This window comes from Sinocyclocheilus rhinocerous, unplaced genomic scaffold, assembly GCF_001515625.1.
Source record: "Sinocyclocheilus rhinocerous isolate Xijiao unplaced genomic scaffold, SAMN03320098_v1.1 scaffold1223, whole genome shotgun sequence".
Classification (NCBI taxonomy): domain Eukaryota; kingdom Metazoa; phylum Chordata; class Actinopteri; order Cypriniformes; family Cyprinidae; genus Sinocyclocheilus; species Sinocyclocheilus rhinocerous.
The window spans coordinates 194,329-205,846 of NW_015641045.1; the positions used below are offsets into that span (position 1 = coordinate 194,329).

General features: G+C 34.6%; 2 protein-coding genes across 5 annotated transcripts in view; both read left to right on the forward strand.

Moving 5' to 3' along the window:
• Positions 1 to 979: 979 nt before the first annotated feature.
• enkd1 (enkurin domain containing 1) lies at positions 980 to 8,264 on the forward strand. 4 transcript variants are annotated; one of them, XM_016570857.1, is made up of 8 exons: positions 980 to 1,053; positions 1,833 to 1,924; positions 2,004 to 2,204; positions 2,656 to 2,828; positions 5,368 to 5,502; positions 6,443 to 6,585; positions 7,756 to 7,892; positions 7,967 to 8,264. In XM_016570857.1, exons 2-8 carry the CDS (start codon positions 1,840 to 1,842, stop codon positions 8,125 to 8,127), a joined length of 1,035 nt encoding a protein of 344 aa, XP_016426343.1. In that variant the 5' UTR covers positions 980 to 1,053; positions 1,833 to 1,839; the 3' UTR covers positions 8,128 to 8,264. The 4 variants fall into 4 exon arrangements, with proteins under 4 accessions (XP_016426343.1, XP_016426344.1, XP_016426346.1 ...); XM_016570858.1 differs by lacking the exon at positions 980 to 1,053 and adding an exon at positions 1,089 to 1,162; XM_016570860.1 differs by lacking the exon at positions 980 to 1,053 and adding an exon at positions 1,110 to 1,121.
• A 1,139-nt stretch (positions 8,265 to 9,403) lies between these two features.
• Positions 9,404 to 11,518, forward strand: part of polb (polymerase (DNA directed), beta) — a 9,830-nt gene continuing 7,715 nt past the window's right edge. The window contains exons 1-7 of the mRNA XM_016570861.1: positions 9,404 to 9,620; positions 10,119 to 10,176; positions 10,283 to 10,349; positions 10,460 to 10,534; positions 10,676 to 10,734; positions 10,814 to 10,863; positions 10,943 to 10,994. Of these exons, the coding sequence (XP_016426347.1) occupies positions 9,560 to 9,620; positions 10,119 to 10,176; positions 10,283 to 10,349; positions 10,460 to 10,534; positions 10,676 to 10,734; positions 10,814 to 10,863; positions 10,943 to 10,994 (422 nt within the window). The 5' untranslated portion in view covers positions 9,404 to 9,559. The remainder of the gene's footprint in view (positions 9,621 to 10,118; positions 10,177 to 10,282; positions 10,350 to 10,459; positions 10,535 to 10,675; positions 10,735 to 10,813; positions 10,864 to 10,942; positions 10,995 to 11,518) is intronic.

Sequence of the window (11,518 nt, forward strand, 5' to 3'; positions counted from 1 at the left end):
ACACACACACACAAACAAAGAAAAACAAGTAGATAGAATAGAATAAAGATGGAGGAAATAAGCACATATTGAACGAAATATTCATTTTAGTTATAGTAATTCCAATCCTACTACTAATAATTGTATTTACTGTGCGTATATATATTATAAATGCATGATTTTAATACACACTCACACGCACACTTGTCTATTTTAATATATATATATACAGTGGGTACGGAAAGTATTCAGACCCCCTTAAATTTTTCACTCTTTGTTATATTGCAGCCATTTGCTAAAATCATTTAAGTTCATTTTTTTTCCTCATTACTGTACACACAGCACCCCATATTGACAGAAAAACACAGAATTGTTGACATCTTTGCAGATTTATTAAAAAAGAAAAACTGAAAAATGCTCAGTATTTAGTAGAAGCACCCTCTTGATCTAATACAGCCATGAGTCTTTTTGGGAAAGATGCAACAAGTTTTTCACACATGGATTTGGGGATCCTCTGCCATTCCTCCTTGCAAATCCTCTCCAGTTCTGTCAGGTTGGACGGTAAACGTTGGTGGACAGCCATTTTTAGGTCTCTCCAGAGATGCTCAATTGGGTTTAAGTCAGGGATCTGGCTGGGCATATATATATAGTTTTTTGTCATGACAAAACATTTAACAACAAATGCAATTAATACAATTGCTAAAATAAACATTTATATACAAAATCAACATTATATATAGTATACACATAGTATACTATTTACTTGTGTACCCCAGTGATACTACTAAATAATATGGTTAGCGTATTTATTGTAATATGCTATATAATGAAGCTATATTATATAAATGAGTGATTATCACTGAACTATAATAGAAAACTTCGGTCATGTATAGATCAGTGGTGATTATGTGTGAGCGATAAGGTTGCACTGCTGCTGTCTCTTTAAGGCGTTGTTGCCATGGTGAAGCTTTGAGCTTGTTGTTAATGCGTCATCAGTCTGGGTGTAACCGAAGATTAGAGCAAATACCGCGCAGTATCTGCACAATTAGCAAAGAATTGAGGGTTTAATTAAAGGTAAGCTTCTTCAGGAACTCATTTTCGTTATACATGTTACCGTTTATGCTCTCAGACAGAATAATATGGTGACTGATCATTCTAATTCGGATATTATGTAAATCAGCAGGTGCTTACTGACAATAAGAGTTCAAGCAGGACAACAATCTGTGATCAAATAAATTAAAATTAATTATGCACATCATATATATTAGTCCTGCTTGCTAAAAGCTGATGTAAATGAATGCGTGTTTTTTTATGATAATTACCTGTTGACCTCGCTGATCATTAGACGGATATTAAAAGCATTCTGGCCAGAATGTAAAACATTTAATATGTACATATCTAATATAATTAATAATAAAAGAGAAATTAGTATAATTATAAGTAAAACATAATAATTATATTAACTTTTATAATCTTAAATTATATTAACGCTGAATATTAAGAGCGTTTTGGTCTGAATATAAAATATATACTATAAAATAATAAAATATAATAATTATATTAACTTTTATAAATATTAAATTAAAGTAAATTACATTACCTCTGAATATTAAGAGTATTCTGGTCTGAATATAAAATAATTAATGTATAAATTAATTATAATAGAAATAATAAAATAGAAATAGATGTACTCATAAGTAAAAGATAGTAATTATTTTAACTTTTAAAATATTAAATTATATTAACCCCATTTGCAGAGTACCTTTTGTGCATTATGAAACAAGTTTGATTTTAAGCTTTATTTGTATTTTCCCTTACTAGATGAATTAAACTTGTCCTAAACTCCTCTGCAGCAGCAGCATGTGTGAAGGGCCCTCAGCGATCTCTGGTCCCATTCCTCCAGACCCCACACTGGTTCCTGAGTATTATAAACGGCCGTCCTCTGGTAAGATTGAAACCGTGATGCTCATTTCATTTCTGCATGTGTGTGATGCTTCATCTCATCTCTCGGATTCTTGCTGAAGCTCGTGGTCGGCTGGAGGGGAACGCTCCTCTTCTGAAGGGTCCGTTAGCACCAGATCCTGGGTGTTACAGCGCCCGCTCCACCCCTCGACCCCGCATCGGTGCCAACGCCGCTCACATCCTAGAGAGAGGACAGAGAGGGGTTGTGGGAGACCTGCTGAAGCTGGAGGGAGTGGCGCTGAACCCCAGCCCAGCCAAACCTAGTAAGATCAGAATATATGGCTGCATTTATTTGATCAAAATACCAAGAAAATTGTAAAATAATATTACAATTCAAAATAGCTGTTTTCTGTGTGAATATATTGTAAGATGTAATTTATTCCTGTGATGCGCAGCTGAATTTTCAGCATCATTACTGCAGTCTTCAGTGTCACATGATCTTCAGAAATCATTCTAATATGCTGATTTACTCAAGAAACATTTCTGATTATTATCAATGTTGGAAGCAGTTGTGCTGCGCAATATTTCTGTGGGAACTGAAATACATTTTATTTTTCAGTTCATATCATTTATTTGAAATAGGAATCTTTTGTAACATTATAAATGACTTTACTGTCACTTTTGATCAATTTAATGCATCCTTGCTGAATTAAAGTGTTAAAGTCTTTGATAAATGTCTGCTTCTTCCGTCTCCTCCATGTTCTTCTTTGACAGAACCTGCCATACGGGACTTTGGTAAAGAAAATGTTCGCAAGCTACGTGAAATCCAGAAGCGCTTTCGAGAGCTGGAGACGCAGAGAGAACATGCCAAACCTGTGCCGGTTAAAGCACTCTGGATCTCTCCAAAATACCAGGATGTTTCCTCCAGAGTAATGGCCCAGTTACAGGTGAGCAAGTTAGAACTCATTTTATTCATTCATATTATTCCCTTGATGATATCTAAGTAGTTCAGTGCAGTAACAGCAGTAACAGTTTACTTTCTAGTGTGTTCAAGTTTTGTTAGAATTAGAAGTTAAATGCAAAAAAATAAAAAAAATAAAACAAATTACAAATAAACACAAATAAATAAACGTAATTAATAAATAAAATATTGGTTAAATGCACCAAACATCATTCACACTCACTATTTTTGCTCTTGCTCTTCTAGCTTGTACTTCAGCCGAGCACTTTTATGTACCATCCAGAGGGCTAAAAGAGTGTTTTGGGGGTTTTGTACTGTAGAATTACTGCCAGGTCAAAGGGGACAGACAAAGCCACATCCCTGTGAGGTTAAAACACACACAGCAGCTTTATACTCTATCGGGACGCACACACTCCTGCTTTTAAAGTGGATAAAGAGGAGTGTGCTGTGGCGTGTGTGTGTGTGTGTGTGTGTGTGTTATAAACGGCCGTCCTCTGGTAAGATTGAAACCGTGATGCTCATTTCATTTCTGCATGTGTGTGATGCTTCATCTCATCTCTCGGATTCTTGCTGAAGCTCGTGGTCGGCTGGAGGGGAACGCTCCTCTTCTGAAGGGTCCGTTAGCACCAGATCCTGGGTGTTACAGCGCCCGCTCCACCCCTCGACCCCGCATCGGTGCCAACGCCGCTCACATCCTAGAGAGAGGACAGAGAGGGGTTGTGGGAGACCTGCTGAAGCTGGAGGGAGTGGCGCTGAACCCCAGCCCAGCCAAACCTAGTAAGATCAGAATATATGGCTGCATTTATTTGATCAAAATACCAAGAAAATTGTAAAATAATATTACAATTCAAAATAGCTGTTTTCTGTGTGAATATATTGTAAGATGTAATTTATTCCTGTGATGCGCAGCTGAATTTTCAGCATCATTACTGCAGTCTTCAGTGTCACATGATCTTCAGAAATCATTCTAATATGCTGATTTACTCAAGAAACATTTCTGATTATTATCAATGTTGGAAGCAGTTGTGCTGCGCAATATTTCAGTGGGAACTGAAATACATTTTATTTTTCAGTTCATATCATTTATTTGAAATAGGAATCTTTTGTAACATTATAAATGACTTTACTGTCACTTTTGATCAATTTAATGCATCCTTGCTGAATTAAAGTGTTAAAGTCTTTGATAAATGTCTGCTTCTTCCGTCTCCTCCATGTTCTTCTTTGACAGAACCTGCCATACGGGACTTTGGTAAAGAAAATGTTCGCAAGCTACGTGAAATCCAGAAGCGCTTTCGAGAGCTGGAGACGCAGAGAGAACATGCCAAACCTGTGCCGGTTAAAGCACTCTGGATCTCTCCAAAATACCAGGATGTTTCCTCCAGAGTAATGGCCCAGTTACAGGTGAGCAAGTTAGAACTCATTTTATTAATTCATATTATTCCCTTGATGATATCTAAGTAGTTCAGTGCAGTAACAGTGAGTTTCTTTTACTTTCTAGTGTGTTCAAGTTTTGTTAGAATTAGAAGTTAAATGCAAAAAAATAAAACATCTGTAGAGTCATCGTTAGCTGAAACGAAAACCATTAAATATCATTAAAATGAATGAAATGAAGCTGAAATAAAATATGTAGATGAATATTAGATGAGTGAAATGAAATAAGTTCAAGTTGAAAATTAAAACGGAAAGTCAAATACAAATATTTTTAAAACATTAAAAATGACAAAAGCACATAAAAAAATTACTTCAGCTAAAATTACAATGAAAATATAAAAAAGCTAATTCAAAATAATAATATAATACATATATAAATAATACTAATATGTGACCTTGGAGCACAAAAGCAGTCTTAAGTCGCTGGGGTATATTTGTAGCAATAGCCAACAATACATTGTATGGGTCAAAATTATACATTTTTCTTTTATGCCAAAAATCATTAGGATATTAAGTAAAGATCAAGTTCCATGAAGATATTTTGTAAATGTCCTACCGTAAATATATCAAAACTTAATTTTTGATTAGTAATATGCATTGCTAAGAACTTCATTTGGACAACTTTAAAGATGATTTTCTCAATATTTTGATTTTTTTTGCACCCTCAGATTCCAGATTTTCAAATAGTTGTATCTCGGCCAAATATTGTCCTATCCTAACAAACCATACATCAATGGAAAGCTTATTTATTCAGCTTTCAGATGATGTATAAATCTAAATTTCGAAAATTTGACACTGAAGATTGGTTTTGTGCTCCAGGGTCACATATATAAATAAAACTAAAAAAACACTGCTACTGTATTGACAATAAACTGACTGTGATTGGGACACTTATCCACGTTTCAACCTCATAATGTGTCTCTTGCCCTGTTTACGCTTGGTTATTATCATCTGTTTCGTCTGATCTGTTTGAAATAGGACAATGCAAAATACCATGATCCAAAACACTAATCAGTGAGAACCATCTACTTAAGTGTCAATTAGCAATTGCACTAAAACCAGGGTTTTAAACCTCCGTCTCTGTGTCTGTGTAGGAGACGAGCCCTCCTAAGAAAGCCGAATGTCAGAGCTTCCTGAAGGCTCATTCTCTGTGTGGAGCTGGAGGTCGACCACCGCTCCGCCGCTCAGAGAGCGGACCGTCACCAGCGGCAGGAGACTCGGATTCTGAGGCGTGTGATATATTAATATTTATAAAACGGAGAGTTCCGGTCCTGGATTCTGATTGGCTGAGTCGCGTTTGAAGCTGTTGTAAATTACTCTACAAACATACACCTTTGTTTACGTTTGTCTGTTGCTTGGCAACCACTTTGTTGCAACCACAACCGTTTCTGAGGAACTACATTGTTTGGTGGAAGAATACTGCTTTTATTAATATCATTACACTTTATTTGCTCTGTTTTATTTTGTGAAACCGTACTACGTATATGGAATAATACCAGGATGTTTCCTCCAGAGTAATGGCCCAGTTACAGGTGAGCAAGTTAGAACTCATTTTATTCATTCATATTATTCCCTTGATGATATCTAAGTAGTTCAGTGCAGTAACAGTGAGTTTCTTTTACTTTCTAGTGTGTTCAAGTTTCGTTAGAATTAGACGTTAAATGCAAAAAATTGCATTTGTTAGCTGTCACTAAAACCATTAAATATCATTAAAATGATTGAAATGAAACTGAAATAAAATATCTAGATGAATATTAGATGAATGAAATGAAATAAGTTCAAGCTGAAAATTAAAACGGAAAGTCAAATACAAATATTTTTAAAACATTAAAAATGACAAAAGCACATAATAAAATTACAATGAAAATATAAAAAAGCTAATTCAAAATAAGAATACTGCTTTTATTAATATCATTACACTTTATTTGCTCTGTTTTATTCTGTGAAACCTTACTACGTATATGGAATAACCGTTTTATAAAAGCAATAATCCCCGTGAAGCCCGCTTTGCGTCGTGCCTAACAATAGCTGTTATAAAATCACTGTAAACCACGGCTTCTTGGGGCTTATTGCTTTAACAAACTAAAATAGACTTTTTGTCATTCCTCCACTATATGTCTTTCGTTAGAGTAGCTTCTCTCTCATTGTGAGGTGTTTATGTGTGTGTAGATGCATGTGAGAGGACACACGGTGGACTTCGTGAATCATAACGCTCGTGCCGCGGCGAAGACGAACCTGAGGAGATCGCAGTCCTTACAGAACCTCCGAGACAAACCGCAACCCAGCGCCGAGAAGAGCAGAGTACCACAATAGTGAGTCACTGATTCACACTAGCTTTCCAAAGATTTCTCTCTGATTTTGCAATGTTCTTGAAAGAAGTCTCTTATGCTCACAAAGGCTGCATTTATTTGATCAAAACTACAGTAAAAACAGTTTTTAAAAATGTTTTTCTGTTGTAATATGTGACCCTGGAGCACAAAAGCAGTCATAAGTAGCATATTTGTAGCAATAGCCAACAATACATTGCATGGGTCAAAATTATCCATTTTTCTTTTATGCCAAAAATCATTAGGATATTAAGTAAAGACCATGTTCCATGAAGATATTTTGTAAATTTCCTACCGTAAATATACCAAAATTAAATTTTTGATTAGTAATATGCATTGCTAAGAACTTCATTTGAACAACTTTAAAGATGATTTTCTCAATATTTAGATTTTTTTGCACCCTCAGATTCCAGATTTTCAAATAGTTGTATCTCGGCCAAATATTGTCCTATCATAACAAACCATACATCAATGGAAAGCTTATTTATTCATCTTTCAGATGATGCATAAATCTCAATTTCAGAAAATTTACACTTAGTGGTCCAGGGTCACATATCTATTAAAATGTAATTTATTTCTGTGATCAAAGCTGTATTTTCAGCATCATTACTCCAGTCTTCAGTGTCACATGATCTTCAGAAATCATTCTAATATGCTGATTTGCTGCTCAAGAAACATTTCTGATTATTATCAATGTTGAAAACAGTTTTGCTGCGTCATATTTTTGTGGAAACTGTGATACATTTTATTTTTCAGGATTCTTTGATTATAAAGTTGAAAAGAACAGCATTTATTTGAAATAAAACTCTTTCGTAACATTACAAATGTCTTTACTGCCATTTTTATCAATTTAATGCATGCTTTATGAATAAGAATATGATTATTTTTTCTTTCTTAAGGACTCCAAACTTTTGAGTGTTAGTATATAATATGTTTAAAAGTTTGTTTGTGTTGTATTCTCATTACTCTCGTTATGCATTTTGAATCTTTGTTTGTTTGTTTATTAAAAACAGCATAAATGAAAGACATTTCTTAACGCAAAATCAACTTTGTACTGTTTTACACACGTGTTTCTACTGTTTCCCATATATTCATACTTTGCATCATTGCATCATTTTGGATTAAACTTTGACCGTCTCTCATCTGGTTCATCAGTCTGGAGCAGAGGAAGTTGCAGTGGAAGAAAGAGGAGGAGAAGAGGAGGAGAAACACTCCTGATCCGTCCGTTCCTGCTGGACACACTCAGATTTCTGAAAGAGAGAGACAGGAGACCCTGCAGTCCCTCGAAGACAGTACGTCTTCACGAACAGTTTCATGTTTAGTTGATTATTGATGAGAGGACTGATTGATTTGTGTGTGTCTGTAGCTCACAGGTCTCTGGTCAGTGAGCTGCAGTCTCTCCCCGTCAAAGCCGACACAATGAGCGTTCGCTCTCGACGCGCTCAGCTCGATCAGCGGCTCTCAGAGGTCGAGGAGGCCATCAAAATCTTCTCACGGGATAAAGTCTATGTGAAAGTCAACTCTTGAGAAACCACACTCATATCAAGCGGTTTCTTTTATATTTATGTATTTATTAGTTATGTGTTAAGAGCAGCAGGTGCTCTTTCGTTTCCTGAGTTCACTGCATTTGAACGCTTGACACTATAAAGAGATTTGTGACTAAATATGACGCATATTAGTGGCAGAAATCATTGATTTCATTTTTGCTATCATTCCATCATATGCTTTGGTTAGATCATTATGAGATTAAACAGCCATAATTATCAAAAAGTCATAATTATGAGATGAAAAGTCAAATATTATGAGAAAAACATCAAAATTATGACATACTAAGTCATAATTATGTGAGAAAATTTTAAATTATGACATAGAATACATTTTTGTTAAAATTTTGATTGTTTATCAAAAGTTCCATTCTCAAAATTATGACTTAGTGTGTTATAATTTTGACTTTATCTCATAATTATGTATTTATCTCATAAATGACTTTTGTCTCACCATTATGGCTTAGTATGTGACAGTTTTGACTTTATCTCATTATTATGACCTTTTATCTCGTAATTATGAAATTTTATGTCATAATTATGATTTACCAAAGTATGATTTTTTTTCTTATGTAGCAGATATGGGTTTCCATAGTATTTGGTGGATTTGTTTAAAAGTTCAGAATTGTCTATAAATTATGGAATATTTACTTCTAGATTTTGTTATCAAAAGTATTTCTGCTGCCATGTACAGTAACAATTGTTGAATGTCTACTATGGCAAGGTGCTGGTCATAATGCTGTCATTTAGTATGATATTAGAAAATCTTTATATTTAATAGTTTTGATGTGTCATTGAAATAAATTTTAGTATTGCAGTACTAAAAAGTGGCGCTTTTACACTTTACACAAGCTGTTCTGCTTTGATGAGCTCTCCGCATAATCACAAGTATCTGCACCAACCACAAAAACTCAAAAATACACAGTGTTTGTTTTATCATGTCAATTAAATTCCATAAGGTACAGTACCCCAACATATTCACACCTAAAATCTGAATGCCATTGCTTTATTATGGTACATACAAGTAAAAACAGTTGTGCTTATTGTCATTTGATCAACTGGTGTGGCAGTGATTTTTATCGAGTGTATGAAATTAGTTCAGATCTGTTTATTTATGATAAATTCATATATTTACGAAACATTCAGAAAATTCCAAAAGTACTTTGTGTGGCGACTTTATTTATCAGTGACGGGGCGTGTTCGTAAATATAAATATTAAACGAATGACTATGATTGGTCGGTCGTAGGCGTAATGGGCGTGGTCTCCAAGCCCCGCCCCCGCCATATTGCGTGGCTACAGTGCTAATGCTAAGGCTTTGTCCTGTAGCGTTGGACACTGACTCAGCCGTGGTCTTGAACGGTAGAAAGTGAAAACAAACACATTTATCCACCCATATTTTAAATAACCCTCAAATATGAGTAAAAGAAAAGCGCCACAGGAAACTCTGAACGAAGGAATCACAGATTTTCTCATCGGTGAGTTTTGCTGATGACAGCTCAGGTTAGCATGCGGCTAAGCTAACTGGACCTTTAAACGCCGAATGAATAGAAATGGATCGTTTTTGCAGACAAAACGTCTTTTTGAAACAAGAAACTTAACTTTAGTGGGATATTAGACCTATCTTTACACACAATTGGAAATAATACAGCAACGATCACCGATATTTGCAGTTTAATGCATGCTATCAGAGTACAGTTTCAAGAGTAGTGCTCCATCTACAAAATAAAAGTACGCAGTGTTTATACTCACTTTTAATTTATAAATAAAACAACGAATATTTGACAATTATTTCCTACTAAATATTTGTATTTATGTTTAAATATGTTTATGTTAAGCACATTTGTTTGGTAGCCCAGCGTTGATCCAATTCTCCTGATTGTTTTGTTTATATTGTTTATTTGATAAAGCATTTTATCGTAATATTTTTCAAGGCATATCTAAACTCTTAGTCTTAATGGTCTTTCTCGTTTCAGAATTGGCAAATTATGAGAGAAATGTCAACAGAGCCATCCATAAATACAATGCTTACAGGTAAGACAGTCTTATCTAATGTCTAATAATGTAAGATATAATATCATAACTAGACATATGACATATGTAACTTATGTTTATACTCTGTCTGGTGTTTTCTGTTCAGAAAAGCAGCATCTGTGATCGCCAAATACCCTCAAAAGATCAAAAGTGGGGCAGAAGCAAAGAAACTGGTACAGATTCTTTGTTTTTACTAGTATTAATGTCCTGAGGTGTGAGTAATACTTGCTTGTTGATTTTTTTAAGGACACAATTTTTATAAAGGATTGCTTTTTCCTCTCAGGATGGAGTTGGTGCAAAGATAGCAGAGAAAATCGATGAGTTTTTAACGACGGGAAAACTGCGCAAGCTGGAAAAGGTATTTGAGTGCATTAGAAATGCATGTTTTATAGTTGATTTAACCTTTGAGAAAGCAAATGAAGGCATTAACATATACATGTGCATGTGAGAAACAGATCTGTGTAGATTGTGACATGTTTGTGGTCTGTTCGTCCTGTAGATTCGCAGTGACGACACAAGCTCCTCCATCAACTTCTTAACCCGAGTGACTGGGATCGGGTACGACGCCCTTGATTTCAAGAGAACAATAACAATAGAGTTGTAAAACTCAATTCACACTCATTCTCTTGTTTTTTAGTCCTGCTGCGGCCAGGAAGTTTTATGAGGAAGGCGTCAGGAACTTAGAAGGTTTGTATATACGGTTAGTTTGCGCATATATTTATTTGCCGTCACATGCATGTGTTTTAAGTCTCACCTGATGTTTTAGATCTGAAGAAGATCGAGCACAAACTCAACCATCATCAGCAGATCGGGTTAAAGTAAGTCTTGATTCGAACAGATAAATTAGTGAATTGTTTTACGGCAACAGTAATGTTCGTTTGGCTTCATGTTAGTGCTAATCTAGAGCAGGGGTGTCCAATCTTTTAGATGCTACAGGCCCCCAAATATGATCATCCTCCTGTGAGGGACCCCCATCATGAAATTTAAAAGGCAGATATATATTTTCATATATAAAAACATTAATATTATAAATATGTGTTCAGGCTGGGTTCTGCTATATGATTCTGTTAATTAAAATTACTATACATATATAGTTTCTATTGTTAGTGGTTCTATTGTTATTTTGTCTGCTTATTACAGATACTGTACTTATATATAATATTTAAATTTTTTAATAATTTATTTGAATCAATTTATTATTTAATAATTTTTTATTTTAATCAATTTATTTTAGTCATGTAAAAAAAATTTTTTATTCATTTTAATCAACATATTTATTTAGTTGGATAATATTTGTGTGTGTATATATATATATATATATATGTGTGTGTGTTTGTGTGTC

Bases quoted from the DNA above. Each gene is read 5' to 3' on its own strand.
- enkd1 (XM_016570857.1), top strand. From the start codon at position 1,840: ATGTGTGAAGGGCCCTCAGCGATCTCTGGTCCCATTCCTCCAGACCCC. The intron at 1,925-2,003 runs GTAAGATTGAAA...TTCTTGCTGAAG, and splicing joins TTATAAACGGCCGTCCTCTG to CTCGTGGTCGGCTGGAGGGG. The intron at 2,829-5,367 runs GTGAGCAAGTTA...GTGTCTGTGTAG, and splicing joins GAGTAATGGCCCAGTTACAG to GAGACGAGCCCTCCTAAGAA.